Genomic DNA, 20,545 nt, shown 5'->3' on the forward strand with positions numbered 1-20,545 from the left:
TCTCATCCTACGAGCGTGAATCTCCAAGTCTTTGAATCGAGCAGCGGACTTGAGATCGAAGATCACCGATGAGACCAGAGGATCTGATGAAAGAATGTGTGTTCCAGGCAGCACTGATGCTGCTTCTCTTGAAGTTTTCATGTGTGATCTGCCAAGAAAGAAGAAGAGCTTACTAACATCCTATAGAGAAAATATCTTACCTCGAAAATCTATGGTAGCCGCTACCACATTTCTTGCAAATCGGAGAGTAGATCTTCTCACGCTCATGTTGTGTTTGAGCAATTTTAAACCTTCGAAAATCCATTGCGCATTCTTCGTAATGGCAGGATGGATTTAGTGCCCTATCGAGCAGGCACTAGTCGGCCTATAATGGCGAGAAAGGCATGGGCGATGGTGGTGTGCTGCGAAGAGCTGGTAGCTCTGATCGTCACAAATTTGGGTCGGCGGGATCTGGCACGGTGCTGCAGCGTCTCCAAGCTATGGAACCGATGCTGCCGCTGGCAGCTCGCCCATGGGCGCGGATTAGGGTTTCTCATCGCCGCGGCCAAAGGATCCAAACTATGGATGTGCGATTCCAACACTGGGGAGGAGCAGTGGGCGCCGCTAGGCATCGCTCATTCGGAGGTGGTGGGAACTTGCGAAGGATTGGTGCTTATAGAATCGGGTGGGGTGCTGGCGATTGGCGAGCCCAGCGTCAAGCGATGGAAGCTCTTGTGGAGGCCGCGGATCGACACAAAATCGGCTTGGCTGGGTCGTGTGCATGGCCAGCTTCTCATCCTCATCATCGATAAGTCCGGCGCCGTGCAAAAGTACGATTGTGCCACAGACTCCTGGATAGATGTTTGCCGCCCGTCGAGGAGGATCGCTCTTATGGAGGAATGCGTCTTAATCAGGGGCGGCTGCTACAGGCTCTTTCGAAAACATCGCACGTTTGATGGCATTTACAAGTTGGATCTGAGGCGTGGAGTGTGGGACAAGATGCACATGAGCCGTAAATCTACCCACAAATTCGAGTACCTCATGGTAAGCCAAAAGGTGGTGGAATGGCGAGGCAAGGCCCTCATGTATACTCTTAAGCTGTTTGACCGGGAGGAGGAGCTCCGAGAGGGCAGGGCATTTGACACTCCAAGACTGTATGAGCTACTGGCTGACGAGGGAAAGGTGGTGGAGCTTCCGACGCGGCTGGACGCAGCCATGCTGAACCCTTACCAGTACGAGCTGGTGTCTGATGACTATGACCTCTTTTGGATAACTCGAAAGAGAGACGTGGTCAAGTATTCGGTGGTGGATTCGTCTTTCGACAAGCTGGCACAGGGCTTTGATACTGCGCCGAATTTGTTACTCGAGGCGGGAGCTTACTACTATATTCCTGACGGTGGGGAAGCTCTGTCTCGCAACATTTTGTCACATTTGCCCGATTTACCACATGATTATTAGAGCTTTGCACGAGTGTTCGTAGTTTCTTCTCTAAAGCTCGAGCTTCTTGAGCATGAAATGTGTCCTCTTTTGTTTTGTAAAGATAGAAAAAGTGAAAAACAAAGAACCAAGACTGGTTCCTTATATAAAAATACAAAAGGTTGATTCTTCAGAATGATCAGGCAAGCAGCTTTCTCTTGTAGCGAACCATCACCTTGCCTTTTGGTCCGACCACCATTGCGTTCCAATCAATCTCCGGGAACGGAGAAACCAGCTCCATCTCAAAGTTTCGGAGAAGAATGCTCCACACCGTCTTTACCTGCATGTATCCAAAGGTTTCTCCGAGGCAGCCATGGCGACCGCCACCGAAGGAGGTGTAGGAGAATGGGACAGCCTTGTCCTCCTCCCGGCCGGGAGCAAAGCGCTCGGGATCGAAGCTGTCGGGATCCTTGAAGACGTGAGGCAGCCTGTTGGCAAACGCTGGAGACGTCGCAACAATGTGGCCCGCGGGAATGTTATACTCGACGCCGTCTCGAGTGGTGACCGAGAAATCTTTGTGGCAGTAGCGCATCAGCATGATGAGAGGCGGATGCAATCTCAGTGCCTCCTTCATGCAGCGGTGCAACACGTCCATCTCGCTCACGATATCATAGTCGAGCTTGTCCCCGACTTTAGCCATCACGTTTCTCTGTTCTTCGACGGCAGAGTCCCAGTAGTTTTTATAGCTGGAAGTGCAAAAGTGAGAAATCGGTCACGCAAGAAAGAGAACTTACGTGAGAAGATAAGCTCCAGTCCATGTCGAGGTGATGGAGCTCGTGTGCTGCCCGGCAAAGAGCGCTGCGATGAGCAAACCGGTGATCTCATCCTCGGTGGTGGAGCGCCCAGTGGCGCGGTACTTGGAATCGATGAAAACCTGGAGCATGTCCGTTTCACTTCGTCCGGAACTCTTCCGGTTGCCGATGATCTTGGCGAAGACGCTGGCCAGTTCCTTCCGAGCTCGGTCTCTCCGTCGGTGAGCGGGGATCGGCAAGTATGGAAACAAGACGCTTATCGGCTGCATTCCATTGTCCAAGTCGTGGAAGAGATTGCTCACGTCCTCAAAGAGCTGGTTTCGGACCTCGCTCCCAAGCAAGCAACGGCTGGCCGTAAGGATGATGAGACGCTCCAGCTCTTCTTTAAGATCAACCTCTCCTTCGTCACCCCACTTGGAGAAGAAAAGCTGCAAGCAAGCAAGCAAAGTGGTTCTAGCTCAGCGAGAAAAAAGAATCTTTCTAGAAGAGAGAAAGAAAAGCGAGATTTTGATTTGCACACCTGAGCTTCTTCCACCATGTAGTCCACGTACGTCTTCAATCGGCTCACCTTGAGCGCCTCGGTGAAGAAGCGAAACTGTTCCATCCGGACAGAGTAATCCACGTCGAAGACCACTCCGGGGCCGAAAGTGGGGACATTGAATTGGTAGACCTCCTTTTGGCTCAGCTCGGACTCCTGGGCCTTGTAGAAATGGGAAGAAACGTCGGGACCGATCAAGAATGTGATCTTGCGCGTGACAATGTTGACGGTGAAGACGCTGCCCAGGCGCTGGTACTCCTGCCGCAGCATCACAATCGGCCCCTTGACGAACTTGAGAAGCCCTCCCACGATTGGGACAGAATCCACCACTGGAGGAAGGCGATTTCGGCTCCTGCTTCCGCCGCTGCTGCTCCTCCACCATGATAACAGCCACAGGCAGCAAGTAGTTCCCACTAGCAGCAGCAGCGCGGCCGCCACGGTCGATCGATCCGCCTCCATGGCCTTTACCTCCATCTCTAGATCTTGCCCTAAATCCGAGATGAGAACGTTAACTCCGGACCGTCCAATTGTCAGTGACGCCAGCTGTTGGATAAACTAAAATATCGCTGGCATCAAGTTTGTAATATAACGATTTCTATGGGTATCTCTTACAGGTAGCAAAACGGTGACAGTGTTCATCCACACACGCAAAAGCGATGTTTCCAGATTATGCTTTTGAAACTTTCCAACTTCCAGTGTCCAATTTGCGGCCGATTCGACTCATATTGACTTGTCAAAGTTGCTGCCTGTATAAGCTGGCCAGCTGGACATAAGCCGACGAAGAAGATGCTCCAGCTGCCGCGAGAGATGCCGTGAGGGAATCGCCGTGGATTCCACAAGATCCCAGCAATGCCCCCCAGCCATCCGCTCTAGCACCAACTGGAATGCTTTCGATCAACTCCCTGGCCTCCGGCACTCCTCCCGATCGCCCTAGAACATCCAGCATACTCACGAAGAGCTCTGGGCTCGCGGTGATGCCATAGTCGCGATCGATAGATGCGAAGCAGCTGCGCGCCTGATCGATCATCCCTGCGTGGCTGCACGCCAGGAAATTGATGCCCAGAGCGACGAGATCGGGCTGGAATCCCTCTTGCCCCATTCTCTGGAACAAGTTCACGGCTTCTCCGTGCTGACCACCAGAGGCAAGAGCAGCCATCATGGCCGTCCACGTGTACGTATTCCAGTTCTCCCGGGCTGCGATCGTGCGGCCGGCGAAGACGCTCCAGGCGTCGGCCACGTGTCCACATCTGCCGTACAGTGTGATGAGCGCCGTGGCCAGTTTGACGGGCGAGTGGACCGCCACGGAAATGGCCACTGCGTGCTCGTGAATGGTACGGCCTTCGTCCAGGGCTAGCAGGCGAGCACAGGCGTCGAGAGCTATGAGAAGAGAGATGGAATTGGGCGAGATACCCTCCAAATCCATTTGCTTGAAAAGATCAAGGGCTCTTCTTTCTTTGCGATTGATCAAAAACGCTGCCATCAGCGCGTTCCAAGACACCACATTGTCGATGCCGCGGTCGTGGTCGCCATCAAAGAACAAGAGCTCTGCAGTTTCTAGGCTGCCACATTCGCCACATTTGGCAATCAGCGCGTTCCGGAGCTTGAATCCCCTCTTCTGGAGGCCTTGGTTATCATCCAGTGCAGTGTGGCGGAGCTGATCGAAGTTAGAGCAAGCTTCTGTAACACTGATCAGCGTGATCTCGTCCGGTGGAATCCCTGCGAGATCCATGCTAGCAAACAGCCTCACCGCCTCGGATTTGAGCTGTGATTGGCGGCTAAACGCCGAGATGATGGAATTCCAGGTCCCAATTGTGGCAATCCCTGTAGCGCAGCAGCGATCAAAAATCCTCCTCGCCTCGGACAAGCACCCACATTTGCTGTACATGGCGATGAGCGCATTGTCAATGTGGCCGTCTCTTCGATTGACGGTGGCGTTGTCAATCAGCCTGTGAATCGCTCGCCCTTTCGCTAAATCCCCTTCATCTCCACAAGCGCCAAGAACACTCACGAACGCGATCCCATCAGCCTTGATTCCTTCCAAGCACGCTATTGCAAAAACCAGCAATGCCTCCCTTGGCTCGTTACATTGGCCGTGGGCTGTGATCATGGCCGTCCATGTCACGAGCCCTCGAGAAACGGACGGCATCGACTCGAACACATCCCTGGCGTTTCCCATGGCACCACATCTCGCAAACATGGTGATGGCCGCGTTAGATACCTTGAAAGATTCGCAACCAGATTCTTTGACCAACCTATAGGCTTGGACTCCCTGCGCCAAGCCTGCCAGCTTCCCACAGGCATCCAGCGCGCATATCCACGTCACCTCCGTGGCACCAATGCCTTCCTGCCACATGGCACGGAGCAGAGTGAGGGCCTCCCTGGCATGCCCGTTCTGCGAGTATGCCGCCAACATGGCGTTCCACGTCACCACATTCTTCGCGGGCATCCGGTCAAACATCTCTTTGGTCTCTTGCAAATGCCCATTGCGGGCATATGCCGCGAGCATGATGTTCCACGAGAAGGAATTCCTCTCGTGGATAGCCTCAAACGCTGCATGGGCGTCCTCCACGCATCCACACTCCCCATACATCTGGACGAGAAGATTCCCTAGATACCTGTCGCCGCCATAGCCAGAGGTGTGGAGCTGGGCGTGGATCTCCCTGCCACGTTCGATCTCCCGCCGCCGCCCACATCCCCGCAGCTCGCTCGCAAACCAGTCCTGGACTGCCGCCAGTTCTATTACAGGAAGCTTGATGCTGAGCCACAGCTAACTAGAATGTGTAGATTTGGATTCCATGATTCCAAGTCCTGAGGCTAATCGAATTGCAATGGAATTGCCGATCGATGCGTGTACGGATCAGGCGGTGGGGAGGCTCTTGCACGGAGTTTACCCTCGAAAGCCACGGCAATGCTCAACGCACTGGTGACTATGTACAGCAAGTGTGGCGACCTCGTACGGGCGGAGGGCGATCACGTGTCCATGGTAGATCCTATCCTGTGGAATACGATGATTGGAGCATACGCTCAGTTTGGGCATATGCCCGGTGCTTTGGAAGCTCTTGAGGGAAATTGGAGCTTCTCCGACCACTGTGACTTTCACGAGCTCTCTAGTGGGTTGTAGCTGGAGAGGATTCTTTGAAGAACTGAGTTTTATGAATCAAAACATTTCTCAGATTAAAAAAGGAAAATACTTTAAATTAATACCTTCTTAGAGTTAAGTATTTAATAATTTTTTGATTGTTATTATAATATAGAATTTCTTACAATGCTGCAAAACTAGGTGTTGCATTCTTTGTATTTTCGTCTGGAATATAGTGGAAATTTCAACTTTTGTTCCTATTACTTAAAATATATTTGTTTCTGTTAGGATGTACTTGAATATTTTAGCATATTCTAACAATTATAATGTAACTCCAACATTTATTATTTTGTTAAGAAGCCTAAAGAGGCCTAAATGCATATGTTTAAAACGATCACAAATACTTAACCGAATTAAGTAAGAAACAGTTTAACCACTTGATCATCCTAAGCTGGATGCCACCTGCATCTGTACTCACAAGCACACAGTGATCACACAGTGATCACAAAGTGAAGCTTGCAGTTGGCACAGTTCTCACAGGTTCTATTCTTTCCCCAACAGAACCTGGTAGCCTGCTTCTTTGACGGGATCTTTGGCTCCGTGAGCTTAATTTGGTCGAACCATTTCAGCGATTTCGTCTATATCGCTTAGACTTTTGACGTCCGTCACCTGCAAGCCTTTCAACTTCACTGTATCAGGCATGGCATAGTAGTACAAGGACTCGACCGTGGCAGCTCCCAGTCCTTTTTTCCATTCCGGAAGGACCTCATCCTTCCACACTGTATGAGACCTTTTCTTCTCCTTCGCCTTCCACTGAGCAACTGTAATCTGAAGAGCTACCACCAGGTAATTTCCGTTGGCGAATAGCTTGATGTATACGAGATCCACAGCCTTCTCGTTGAATGCTTGAGGACCCATCAAGACACCCTCCTGCAAGTCCTGGAGCGCTATGTTGCGAAGAGCAGCCACTTCGTGGCCATGAGCATACGTCCTGTACCACTTGAACGAATAAGCGTCATCAAACAGCCTCCCCTGTACCCGAATGACGCTGATCACTAGGCCTTCAATGTGCCAGCCGATGCGAGAGGGGTTCCTTTCTGCAAGCTCACTTCTGCAGTCCAGCTCTACTGCGTTTGTCCACTCTGAAAGTAGCAGCTTCTTGTCCAGCTCCTTTCCCTTTACTACATTGGTCGTGTTGGCGCTGAGAAGCTCCATTCTAGCATTTTGAAGCCCCACAATGCAAATCGATTGCAGGTCATTGGGGCTAAAGGCAGTGGCAAGAGTACTGTCATGAGCACCGAAGCTGGCTTCCTCCTCGCAAACGGCAAAAAGGTGGTGTATATCTCGGCAACCCGTTACATCTCAGAGCCGGCCAGGGTTCTGCTCGAAGCCTTGTTACTTGCATTTGGCCAGTGCAAGACCGTGAGGGAGGAGTTGCAGGATTTGCCCAGTGTAGAAGACCTGGTGGCGTGGTGCGAGGGCACGACAGGTTTGCTTTTTACCACAGCTGCTTCATCGCCTGAAAGATCACCTGGTTCGTGCCTCTGGAGTCAGTGTTCGCATCACAGTCTTGTCCATAGACAGCCCCGAGCCATATGAAAGTGCAAAACTTGACAAGGCTGAAGACTATATGCTAACTGAAGAGTTTGACGGTCCCTACACGGAAGAGGAGCTGAATACATGGATTGCGCAGGCAAATCTACCAGCTTCTGCGCTGCTGGATCTGGATAATCTGACGGGGGGAGCACCGCGCTTGTTACGCTTCTACGGAGAATGTGGTGGCGACAGGCAGCAGTGGCTGAAACGTATTAAAGCCAAGTACGAGGATAAGCTCTGGACGGAATTCGTTGGAAAGTTGGACTCGAAGGAAGATCTGGTCTCTGCTATCAACATGGTGATGGGTGATGGAAAACTACATCCGCGGCTAGCTCCGAAGATCAAGCTTACCTGCTTCTGCAAAGACCTTAATGACAGATTTCGGGTTCGGTCACCGTACTTTCGAACCCAGGCAGAGACCCTGTTAACAGATCCAGCAGCTCCTGGTATCGCTGTTCAATCATCACGCCCCTGTCCTCCCGCCTTCTTTTCATCATTCCTGTCGAGAAGCGGGTCACTGGCACACGAGAGGAAAGAAAGACGGAAGCCCGTACCAGCAAGTGTGAAGGGCTCGAGCAGAGCATTGACTTGCTGAATGCGAGTTGGGAGTGCCGATACGAGACACTCGCAGAGTCGCCCAGCACCCTGAGCTCGGCGATAAGCGTTGGCATCCACGAACCCCGCCGCCGAAAGATTTTGGAAGTCGTCCGCTGTGAACAGCTCGAAATCGACGCCACTCACCAGTGACGCCCTCCGCCGCCATAAGCAACCAACCGGGTTTAACACAAGAATATCCAGGTATATTGTGCCACTTTAGGGTATGACGATGTTTAACTGATGTCTGCCACTTTTAGACTTTAGACGATGTATCTTTGAGCTTTGAGCTATGGAGTTTTTTGCTTGCTTTTAGTGCGTTTGAGGGGAACCAAAGGTGCTGAGCTGTGTGGATTAAAGTTTTCTTTTAATTGTCTTCAAAAAAAATCCCCCACAAGTGCCAAGAACACTCACGAACGCGGTCCTCATTTGCTGTACATGGCGATGAGCGCATTGTCAATGTGGCCGTCTCTTCGATTGAGCACCACATCTCGCAAACATGGTGATGGCCGCGTTAGATACCTTGAAAGATTCGCAACCAGATTCTTTGACCAACCTATAGGCTTGGACTCCCTGCGCCAAGAGCCACACGCATCCAGCGCGCATACCCACGTCACCTCCGTGGCACCAATGCCTTCCTGCCACATGGCACGGAGCAGAGTGAGGACCTCGTTCTGCGAGTATGCCGCCAGCATGGCGTTCCACGTCACCACATTCTTCGCAGGTCAAACATCTCTTTGGTCTCTTGCAAATGCCCATTACGGGTATATGCCGCGAGCATGATGTTCCACGAGAAGGAATTCCTCTCGTAGATAGCCTCAAACGCTGCATGGGCGTCCTCCACGCATCCGCACTCCCCATACATTTGGACAAGAAGATTCCCTAGATACCTGTCGCCGCCATAGCCAGAGGTGTGGAGCTGGGCGTGGATCTCCCTGCCACGTTCGATCTCCCGCCGCCGCCCACATCCCCGCAGCTCGCTCGCAAACCAGTCCTGGACTGCCGCCAGTTCTATTACAGGAAGCTTGATGCTGAGCCACAGCTAACTAGAATGTGTAGATTTGGATTCCATGATTCCAAGTCCTGAGGAATTGCAATGGAATTGTCGATCGATGCGTGTACGGATCAGGCGGTGGGGAGGCTCTTGCACGGAGTTTATCCTCGAAAGCCACGGCAATGCTCAACGCACTGGTGACTATGTACAGCAAGTGTGGCGACCTCGTACGGGCGGAGGGCGATCACGTGTCTATGGTAGATCCTATCTTGTGGAATACGATGATTGGAGCATATGCCCAGTTTGGGCATATGGCCGGTGCTTTGGAAGCTCTTGAGGGAAATTGGAGCTTCTCTGACCACTGTGACTTTCACGAGCTCTCTAGTGGGTTGTAGCTGGAGAGGATTCTTCGAAGAATCGAGGGAATTGTTTCTCGCAATGTAAGACTGTGGATTGGATCCCAATGGCGAGCACTTTGATCTCTTGTGTTGCGCGGGGAAGCTTCAGGAGGCTCGGGATTTTATCGTTAGAACTCCGTGCGTGGTCGGCTCTTGTGACTGCTTGTAGCGTTCATGGGGGCCTTATGTCTGTCTCTCCATTCCTCAGCGGGAATACAAGATGATGTTGCAGAGCAAGAAAGAATAGATCTTTTGCTCAAAACAAAGTAAAGCTTGAAGAGCTATCAAATTGCCATTTTAATGGTACCAAGTCCAAAGACTTCACTGTATACACAACTAGATCTAGCTCGTAAGAAATAGAGAGAACGTTTTCGTGGCAAATTTGCTCATCCAGATGCACGGTAAATGCAAGGATTTTTCCGAATGATGCCGGCAACTATAATGGTTTTTGCAAGCTGCAAGGGGCAATGACAGTGAGGCATGTGCCTTACAGGAGAGCTTATTGCAGGGATATGCGGAGAATTGTCTTCTAGACAAAAGAAAAAAACTACTTTGTGTGTTCAACTTTAGGGTTTTAAGGAATATTTTCATAATATTGAATTTGTGCCAAAGCAAAAGTCTAACAAATGTAACATATTTAGATCAAAAGTTCTAATTTGAACAATCAAGAGTAAGTAGTATAAAAGGATTGTCTTCTAAACTTTAGGGGTCCATATAAGATTGTAAACGGAGTACTTTAGGGGAACTAATGTAATTAAGAAAGGCTATATCAGGTGGTGGGTGATGACATACAAAATGAAATGCTTAGTGATTTAGTGGAGTTAAGGGATAGTTTAAAAAATTTATATTTGTGTTAGGGCTTAAGATTCAAATATGAAAATAATGAGTACCTCATTAGTGGTTGAGAGTGCCATGTGTAAAACATGAAAAAATATTTAGAAAGGAAAATAATTTTTGAGGAAAGTTCTGTTTTAGCCATTATTAGATATTCTAGTCTTGGCAAAAGGCATGGAATATGTTATAAAGATAAACTCATAAAGCTGATAGTGTGGAGATATTAAATATTTCATTAAAATATACATTGAGTGGGTGAAGATGGCCAGTTTATGAAGGAGTTTTGAAGGAAACAAAATTGACCCAGCCTAAGCTAAAAGGCTTGTGTTTTGATATAATGAGTTCTAGAACATCATAGCTTTAACTTTGAGGTTATTAAGCATAATTTTGATATAATTGATTAAAGTGGTGGAAGTTAACTTCCTTAAACTTTTTGTTGGGATACGAAACAAGTTTGAGATATCCCTTGAGGGATAAATTGCTTATGTTATAATATAGTGAGTCATTGTTGAATAAGAAAATGTTCATTTTTCTAAGAAGTCTATATTTAAATATATAAACATATAAAACATTGAAGAAATAGTTTTTAGTAAGGCCCATAAAGAATGATGGATAGAATCTAAAGTTTAAGTTTAAGAAAAGCTAAAGACAAAAGAAACCTTAATTATCTAAAGTGGATAAAGCTAAAATGATATTGCCATTGCTAAGTAATGGGGACTGCCCATAAGTAACAATGTTAATCCTAATATGTGTAATTATAAATTAAAAATACTTGCTAAAGCACAATTAAGTGAAAATTTTACCTCCTAGCATGAAGGAGAATAAGTAAAATGAATGTATGAGGCCGCAAATTAAGAGAGTGAGGAATCAAGAATGAGCTCAAGGGTTTATTAATTATAACTATGGTGCCATAAAGAGTTTAAAATATGAAAGTTTTAATGTTAAATTGGGTGATGGATATAAAATGTAAGTTCCATCGGGCTCCTCCTAAAGTCATATATTCTGATTTTAGAAGGCCTCAAAAAATCTTGAATCGCTTGCGTGTGACTAAATTTTCCATTTTAATTTAATCCTTTAACCACACTTCCAACCACTTGGAGGAGTCTCACTCATAATCTCTATAAATCTTCTTTTGGACTTAGGGTTTGTTACCCTTAAGAATGGCATCTTTGCCATTCAACTTTTGCATTTGGTCTAAATGCTCCACATGTCCAATCCCATGACTGACACCCAAAAGTACCGCTGACATATCAGCCCATTACACTAAGGCCACACCCATTCACCTTTGCCATACTAATGGTCTAACACCACTTACATCATAGTCCCATGTCTTAAAGACTGGGCCATCCGTCCATGAGTAGTCATCCCAAATCCACTCTTTAGCATCCTTAAGATGCTTGCAGACATAGGGAATAGCCTTCCTTAATATCCCTTTTATAGTTTTTGTCAAGTTCCTTTTCTGTCCATGGCCATATTCACCAACACTTCTATGGTTAGTACACCAGAGGACTACTTCTCTTCCTTTCCATAGTCTGCGACTTTGGGACAACATTTCAGAACACCATGGCTTTACACAAGCCTCATGGGTACTCTCCCCACCTTCTGCTTTTGGGTGCTCTAGCCATGGGCTAAGAGCGAAGTTTCATTGAGCCACAGCAGGTATCCAAGTAGATAGTGCCACCCATGCTTGGACTGGGAGCATCAACCATTTGATTTCCCAGGGGAACTAAAGCCAACTTTTGAACACTTCACCAAACTACTCCACTTGTCGGTCCATATTCACTCTAGCCTTGGACTTCCCAGTGGTTATTTCATCACCCAACACCTGGGTATAGCTTTCCTGGGCCAAACTAACCTTTCCTAACCAAACTAGCTCCACTAGGGTTGAACCCCCACACTCTCCCTATTATACTTTTGGAACCCTCTACAGCCCCCCTGTTGGGGGATGATCACTTTAAGCTTTCACCCAATAGCTTGTATTAGTATTCGGACTTAGACTCAAACTTGGACTCGGACTCGGTCTCAGTCTCGGTCTCAATTCCATCTCGGACTCCATCTCAGATTCCATCTCGGATCCATCTTGAACTCCATCTCAGACTCCATCTCGGGTCCATCTCGGACTCTATCTTGGGTCCATCTCAAACTCCATCTCGGACTTCATCTCATGTCCATCTCGGACTCCATTTCAGACTCTATCTCGGGTCTATCTCGAACTCCATCTCAAACTCCACCACGTGTTATATGTTGGTCCTCTTGTGTCCCTTTTTTAGAGACTCACTTATTGCTTGTTTCATGCTTATTTTTGAGCACTTCGTTGGGAGTTGCACTCCCACTCTTGACTGTCTAAGTCAGAGTTTTTAGTCCAAACATGTTACTCTCGTTTGGCTTCCGCTTCAGCCACTACCACATGGCACCCTTTCGGCTCCACTTTTGGGGCTTTGGGATTTGTGTCTCATATAAAGCCTATGAAAGCTCGTGAAACTAGAAGTATCCATACTAAGTTAAATGGTAGCCAAAACATTTGTGAAAGGAGAGGCATTAATAAACTAACAGATGGATTTTAGTAAATTGATATTAGGATGTCAAGTACAAATGGTTCATAAAATATGCAAAGTCAAAATAGTGTGGTAAAATGTGGTTTTGACGGTTGTTAGAAGGCAAGGTTACCAAAGTTTGGGAAGTAATTTCTGCACGTTCAAAAGGATGATTTTGAATGGAAGTTGATATCATTTAGATAAACTAAAAATCATGTATAACTAAATGCTAATTCCTTGGTAAATATAATACAATTGAGAACTAGTTATAATATGGAATTTTAGCAGTGTGAGAGTCCAATAAATGGAATATAAATCCACTAGTCGAGTCTATATACCTAGAAGTGTCATTAGACAAAAGCCACTTCGAATATCACAAGTGGTGACATGCCATTTATTCTACCTTCAAGCTAGGTCTCCTCTTACCTGTATCTATGACAACTAAGTTCGTGTGTGACCACATACCATGGGACCTGCATGATGTGGAGCCAACTTTTCCATAGTGCCACACAATTAAGATTGTGTTTGACTTTCATGATGTTGAGTTAGGCCTCCAAAGAAAGTTGAGATCTCATGTGTCCACATTTGCATTTAAGCCAGCTACACTGGAGAGGATTGTCAAGACAAACAAGGCACTATCTCCCTCTATTGTTGCCACAATCAGCCTTGCAAAACCATCCTCTAGACCATCAATGTAAATGGGCACACATCATCAGGTCAAAATTGACTTATACTGTTTTGTGTTAATGGGTTCTATTGGCAGAAGTACTTGCTGGGTTTTTATCTAAATGGTGTATTTTTTGCACACTTGCATGGCTCTTCTAATGTTGTCCCTCCCACCAAAAGCAACAGTCACAAATTGGTCAAAAGGAACAAATTCAGCAGTAACAAGTTGGTCAAAAGGGGCAGATTCACCCTACTCACACAGGGGGACTTCAGGAGCTAGTAATGACTTGTGAGAATTGAAACAATAATTCAGGTTTAATGTGCAGAGGGTTTTTGAAATTCAAACTTTCTGAATTTTATACAAACTAGTAACTAGATATTCTCTAACATGATCAGACATATCATCAAAGCCGAGGTACTGTTTCTTGGTGTTCCAAGCTCTGAATAAGAAATGACATGAAAGCAAGTAGACTGAACTTATCACAAAAGTGCAAATACTAGACCTCAAGATTGAAAGGGCCAACTGTTAACAAAGGTGGCAGCTTAAGTTGATTCTGACCATAAGTTAGCCAAAGAAGAAGGTATAAAACGCATGATGTTTAGTTTAAATCGAAATATAATTGTGCATTTCTAACATCCATTTTCATTGATTCAAGTAACTGTCTTTTGCAAAATGTACATCACCTTTATATAATGCAAATTTTCATTGAAGTGCAGTCCTAATACCAAGTGCCTTTTTCCAATGGTGAGGTCTTTAACAATGAATTTTGAGAGGAATCTTCAAAACATTTCTGAACTATTCAGTTTTAAAATGGAAAATACTTTAAATTAATACTTTACCTGAGTTACGTTTGACTGTTTATTTGAATAGTGTTATTATAATATAGAATTTCTTACAACTAAGTGGAAATTTCAAGTTTTGTTCCTGATACTTAAAATATATTTGGTTTCTGTTAGGATGTACTTGAATTCTAGCATATTCTAACAATTATAATGTGCCAACATTTCTAAAGAGGTGTTTAAAACGCTCACAAATATATTCCGAATTAAGTAAGAAACAGTTTAACCAGCAGCAGCTTCTTTGTCCAGCTCCTTTCCCTTTTTTGTTAACAGGGTCTCTGCCTGGGTTCGAAAGTAAGGTGACAGAACCCGAAATCTGTTATTAAGGTCTTTGCAGAAGCAGGTAAGCTTGATCTTCGGAGCTAGCCGCGGATGTAGTTTTCCATCACCCATCACCATGTTGATAGCAGCGACCAGATCTTCCTTCGAGTCCAGCTTTCCAACGAATTCCGTCCAGAGCTTATGCTCGTACTTCTCTTCAATATGTTTCAGCCACTTCTGCCTGTCGCCACCACATTCTCCGTAGAAGCGTAACAAGCGCGGTATTCCCCCCGTCAGATTATCCAGATCCAGCAGCGCAGAAGCTGGTAGATTTGCCTGCGCAATCCATGTATTCAGCTCCTCTTCCGTGTAGGGACCGTCAAACTCTTCAGTTAGCTCATGGTCTTCAGCCTCATATTGCCCGGGGCTGTCTATGGACAAGACTGTGATGCGAACACTGACTCCAGAGGCACGAACCAGGTGAGCTTTCAGGCGATGAAGCAGCCGTGGCTCCACCTTATCATTCTTCTTTGGATCAAGCTCTTCCCAGTCATCGATGATGAAAAGCAAACCTGTCCTGCCCTCGCACCACGCCACCAGGTCTTCTACACTGAGCAAATTCTGCAACTCCTCCCACACGGTCTTGCACTGGCCAAATGCAAGCAGCAAGGCCTCGAGCAGAACCTTGTCCGGCTCTGAGATGTAACGGGTTGCCGAGATATACACCACCTTTTTGCCGTTGGCGAGGAGGAAGCCGGCTTCGGTGCTCATGACAGTACTCTTGCCACTGCCTTTACCCCCAATGACCTGCAATCGATTTGCATTGTGGAGCTTCAAAATGCTAGAATGGAGCTTCTCAGCGCCAGCACGACCAATGTAGTTGTACTTGTCGTCCATGTTTTCAGGGGGATTAAGAGTTGGTCGAAGCAGCCCCGAGTAAACAGCTCCTCCATCCCACAGGAATGAGCAATCCTTGCCAGCGTACAATTCCTGCAGCTCCTTGTATCGCTGTTCAATCATCACGGCCTTGTCCTCCCGCTTTCTTTTCATCCTTCCTGTCGAGAAGCGGGTCACTGGCACACGAGAGGAAAGAAAGACGGAACGTACCAGCAGGTGCGAAGGCCAGTAGCAAAGCATTGACTTGCTGAGGGCGAGTTGGGAGTGCCGATACGAGACACTCACGGAGTCGCCCGACACGCTGAGCTCGGCGATAAGCGTTGGCATCCACGAACCCGTCCGCGGAAAGATTTTGGAAGTCGTCCGCTGTGAACAGCTCGAAATCGACGCCACTCACCAGTGAGCGCACCACCTCCGCCGCCATAAGCAACCAATCCTTAGGGTTTAGCACAAGAATATCCAGGTATATCCTTGGTGTCTGCCACTTTTAGACTTTAGAGTATGACGTTGTGTCTTTGCGGTGAAGAAGCGAAACTGTTCCATCCGGACAGAGTAATCCACGTCGAAGACCACTCCGGGGCCGAAAGTGGGGACATTGAATTGATAGACCTCCTTTTGGCTCAGCTCCGACTCCTGGGCCTTGTAGAAATGGGAAGAAACCTCGGGACCGATCAAGAATGTGATCATGCGCGTGACAATCTTGACGGTGAAGACGCTGCTCAGGCGCCGCCCAGGCGCTGGTACTCCTGCCGCAGCATCACAATCGGCCCCTTCCCACTAGCAGCAGCAGCGCGGCCGCCACCATGGCCTTCAGATCTTGCCTTAAATCCGAGATGAGAACGTTAACTCCCGACCGTCCAATTGTCAGTGACGCCAGCCGTTGGATTGCTGCCCGAATAAGCTGGCCAGCTGGACATAAGCCGACGAAGAAGATGCTCCAGCCGCCGCGAGAGGTGCCGTGCGCCGTGGATTCCACAAGATCCCAGCAATGCCCCCCCAACTGGAATGCTTTCGATCAACTCTCTGGCCTCCTGCACTCCTCCCGATCGCCCTAGAACATCCAGCATACTCACGAAGAGCTCCGGGCTCGCGGTGATGCCATAGTCGCGATCGATCGATGCGAAGCAGTTGCGCGCCTGATCGATCATCCCTGCGTGGCTGCACGCCAGGAAATTGATGCCCAGGGCGACGAGATCGGGCTGGAATCCCTCTTGCCCCATTCTCTGGAACAAGTTCACGGCTTCTCCATGCTGACCACCAGCGGCAAGAGCAGCCATCATGGCCGTCCACGTGTACGTGTTCCAGTTTTCCCGGGCTGCGATCGTGCAGACGCTCCAGGCGTCGGCCACGTGTCCACATCTGCCGTACAGTGTGATGAGCGCCGTGGCCAGTTTGTGGACCGCCACGGAAATGGCCACTGCGTGCTCGTGAATGGTACGGCCTTCGTCCAGGGCTGAGCACAGGCGTCGAGAGCTATGAGAAGAGAGATGGAATTGGGCGAGATACCCTCCAAATCCATTTGCTTGAAAAGATCAAGGGCTCTTCTTTCTTTGCGATTGCTCAAAAACGCTGCCATCGGCGCGTTCCAAGACACCACATTGTCGATGCCGTGGTCGTGGTCGCCATCAAAGAACAAGAGCTCTGCAGTTTCTAGGCTGCCACATTCGCCACATTTGGCAATCAGCGCGTTCCGTAGCTTGAATCCCTTCTTCTGGAGGCCTTGGTTATCATCCAGTGCAGTGTGGAGGAGACGATCGAAGCTAGAGCAAGCTTCTGTAACGTTGATCAGCGTGATCTCGTCCGGTGGAATTCCTGCGAGATCCATGCTAGCAAACAGCCTCACCGCATCGGATTTGAGCTGTGATTGGCGGCTAAACGCCGAGATGATGGCCCAATTGTGGCAATCCCTGTAGCGCAGCAGCGATCAAAAATCCTCCTCGCCTCGGACAAGCACCCACATTTGCTGGACATGGCGATGAGCGCATTGTCAATGTGGCCGTCTCTTCGATTGATGGTGGCGTTGTCAATCAGCCTGTGAATCGCTTGCCCTTTCGCTAAATCCCCTTCATCTCCACAAGCGCCAAGAACACTCACGAACGCGATCCCATCAGCCTTGATTCCTTCCAAGCACGCTATTGCAAAAACCAGCAATGCCTCCCTTGGCGGCCGTGGGCTGTGATCATGCCCGTCCACGTCACGAGCCCTCGAGAAACGGACGGCATCGACTCGAACACATCCCTGGCGTTTCCCACGCAAACTTGGTGATGGCCCTTGAAAGATTCGCAACCAGATTCTTTGACGAACCTATACATCAAACCTGCCAGCTTGCCACACAGCGCGCATATCCACGTCACCTGCCCGCGAGCATGATGTTCCACGAGAAGGAATTCCTCTCGTGGATAGCCTCAAACGCTGCATGGGCGTCCTCCACGCATCCGCACTCCCCATACATTTGGACAAGAAGATTCTCTAGATACCTGTCGCCGCCATAGCCAGAGGTGTGGAGCTGGGCGTGGATCTCCCTGCCACGTTCGATCTCCCGCCGCCGCCCACATCCCCGCAGCTCGCTCGCAAACTGGACTGCCGCCAGTTCTATTACAGGAAGCTTGATGCTGAGCCACAGCTAATTAGAATGTGTAGATTTGAACTTTCCAGATTTCATAATTCCAAATGGAACTGCAATGGAATTGCCAATTGATGTGCGTACGGATCAGGTGGTGCGGGAGGCTCTTGCACGGATCTTATCGTCGAAAACCACGGCAATATTCAACGCACTGGTGACTATGTACAGCAAGTGTGGCGACCTCGTACGGGCACCATGGTAGAAGCGTATGCTCAGTTTGGGCATATGCCCAGCACTTTGGAAGCTCTTGAGGGAAACTGGAGCTTCTCCGACCACTGTGACTTTCACAAGTTCTCTAGTGGGTTATAGCTCGAGAGGATTCTTTGAAGGATCAAGGGAATTGCTCTCTTACGTGGTCCACCTTAAATGTTTTATGATTAACTCTAAATTAGGAACGTTAGATTTTAATTAGTAGATGTTGTTAACAGATATATTAATGACTATAATTTTATAATTAGCCAGTGACTGAACGGCTATAATTTATAAGTATATAACTTACATTTGGGTTTATGTTTTTCCTCTTTGTGTTTTATGTTTGTGCTCTTTATATTTTCTTTCTTATCTTATTCATTTTCTTTAGTATTATGGTTAGATTGGAATATATAAATCATATTTAAGACAGTATTATTTCCTTTTCCTAATCTTATTGAGAGAACGAATAATAAAGTAAATTCTTTTACTTTTTGTATTATGATTTGTCTTCTTCTAGAAGAGAGAGAATGTGAAAAATGTCATTGACCAATGAGATATCAATCTGATAATAAAAGCTGTAAAGAGGGTTTGAAGTGGAATTGTAAAAATTGCAATACCACAAGATTTTTTAAAACTAATATTTTTTTTGTAAATAATAATGTCACATTTGCTCAAATGTTTAAATTGATGTATTTTTAGTGCATTAAAATGCCATAAGGTAAAACTTATATTGAGTGTAATATTAAAAAACAGCACATGAGAACTTTTGTCGTGATAATTTTGAGGTAATTTAAGTATAACTTTGATATAATTGATTAAAATGGTGGAAGTTAACTTCCTCAGAATTTTTATTATGATAAGAAAGAAGTTTAAAATATCCCTTGAGGGATAAATTGCTTATGTCATGATATAGTGAGTCATTGTTAAATAATAAAATACTCATTTCTAATAAGTTTAAACTAAAATATATCAACATATAAAACATTGAAAAAATATTTTTTAGTAAGGCCAAAGGGACTAAATCCGTAAATAATGATGGATAGAATTTAAAATTTAAGTTTAAGAAAAGTTAAAGACAAAAGAAACCTTAATTATCTAAAGTGGATAAAGCTAAAACAATGCTGGCATTGCTAAATAATGGGGAGTGCCCATAAGTAATAATGTTAATCCCAATATGTGTGATTATAAGTTAAAAATATTTACTAAGGCACAATTAAGTGAAAAGCTTACCTCCTAGCATGAAGGATAATAAGTAAAATGAATGTATGAGGCCACAAGTTAAGAGTGAGAAACCAAGAATGAACTTGAGGGTTTATTAATTATAACTATGGTGCTATGAAGAGTTTAAAACATGGAGGCTTTAATATTAAATTGGGTGATGGATATAAACCTTATGAAAGCTCATAAAACTGAAAGTCTCCATACAAAGCTAGATAGTAGCCAAAAAGTTTATGAAACTAAAGGCATTAATAAACTGAAGGCTAGAGTCTTTTCAATGTTCTAAAAGAGTAAATTAATATTTAAGAAGTTAAGTATAAATGGTTCATAACATATGCAAAATCAGGATAGTGCAATAAAAGTATGGTTTTAAAACTTGCCAGAAGGTGATACTATTAACGTTGGGGAAGTAATTCCCGCATGTTTGAAAGGATGATTTTGAATGGAAGTTGGTATCATTTAGATAAACTAAATATCATGTTTAATTGTATACTAATTTCTTAATATCATCAAATGGAATTTTATCCAATATGAATAAATGGAATATAGTCCAATCTATATACCTAGAAGTGTCATTAGATAAAAGCCACTTCAAATATCAAATGTGGTGATTTGCCATTTATTTTACCTTCAAGTTAGGTCTCCTCTTACCTGTATCTATTTCAAAGTTCGTGTGTGACCACATACCATGGGACCTGTATGATATGGAGCCAGTTTTGTCCACAGTGCCACCTGGCACAAATAAGATTGTGTTTGACTTGCATGATGTTAAATTAGGCTTCAAAAGACAGTTGAGATTGCATGTGTCAACATTTGCATTTAAGCCAGCTACATCTGAGAGGATTGTCAAGACGAACAAGGCACTCTCCCTCTATTGTTGTTACAATCAGCCTTGCAAAACCATCCTCTAGACCATCATTGTAAGAGGGCACAAATCATCAAGTCAAAACTGACTTAACCGAATTAAGTAAGAAACAGTTTAACCACTTGATCATCCTAAGCTGGATGCCACCTGCACCTGTACTCACAAGCACACGCTTCTCCCTCAAAGTGAAGCTTGCAGTTGGCACAGTT

At 46.4% G+C, this 20,545-nt stretch overlaps 3 protein-coding genes across 3 annotated transcripts; all 3 read right to left on the reverse strand.

The window, feature by feature from the left end:
- Positions 1-1,483: 1,483 nt before the first annotated feature.
- On the reverse strand, positions 1,484-3,301 carry LOC9658303 (obtusifoliol 14-alpha demethylase). Its single transcript, XM_002981205.2, has 3 exons — positions 2,728-3,301; positions 2,190-2,635; positions 1,484-2,141 (listed from the first exon to the last, which is right to left on the reverse strand). The coding sequence occupies exons 1-3, from the start codon at positions 3,217-3,219 to the stop codon at positions 1,595-1,597; spliced, it is 1,485 nt and encodes a 494-aa protein (XP_002981251.2). The 5' UTR covers positions 3,220-3,301; the 3' UTR covers positions 1,484-1,594.
- A 177-nt stretch (positions 3,302-3,478) lies between these two features.
- Positions 3,479-5,782, reverse strand: LOC9647199 (pentatricopeptide repeat-containing protein At5g16860). Its single transcript, XM_024686154.1, has 2 exons — positions 5,637-5,782; positions 3,479-5,501 (listed from the first exon to the last, which is right to left on the reverse strand). Exons 1-2 carry the CDS (start codon positions 5,780-5,782, stop codon positions 3,479-3,481), a joined length of 2,169 nt encoding a protein of 722 aa, XP_024541922.1.
- Positions 5,783-6,349: 567 nt separating this feature from the next.
- LOC112350280 lies at positions 6,350-15,884 on the reverse strand. Its single transcript, XM_024686193.1, has 3 exons — positions 15,649-15,884; positions 14,522-15,596; positions 6,350-6,983 (listed from the first exon to the last, which is right to left on the reverse strand). Exons 1-3 carry the CDS (start codon positions 15,860-15,862, stop codon positions 6,431-6,433), a joined length of 1,842 nt encoding a protein of 613 aa, XP_024541961.1. The 5' UTR covers positions 15,863-15,884; the 3' UTR covers positions 6,350-6,430.
- Between the last annotated feature and the right edge of the window lie 4,661 nt (positions 15,885-20,545).

The sequence above is a fragment of the Selaginella moellendorffii genome, unplaced genomic scaffold, assembly GCF_000143415.4.
Source record: "Selaginella moellendorffii unplaced genomic scaffold, v1.0 SELMOscaffold_47, whole genome shotgun sequence".
Lineage (NCBI taxonomy): Eukaryota > Viridiplantae > Streptophyta > Lycopodiopsida > Selaginellales > Selaginellaceae > Selaginella > Selaginella moellendorffii.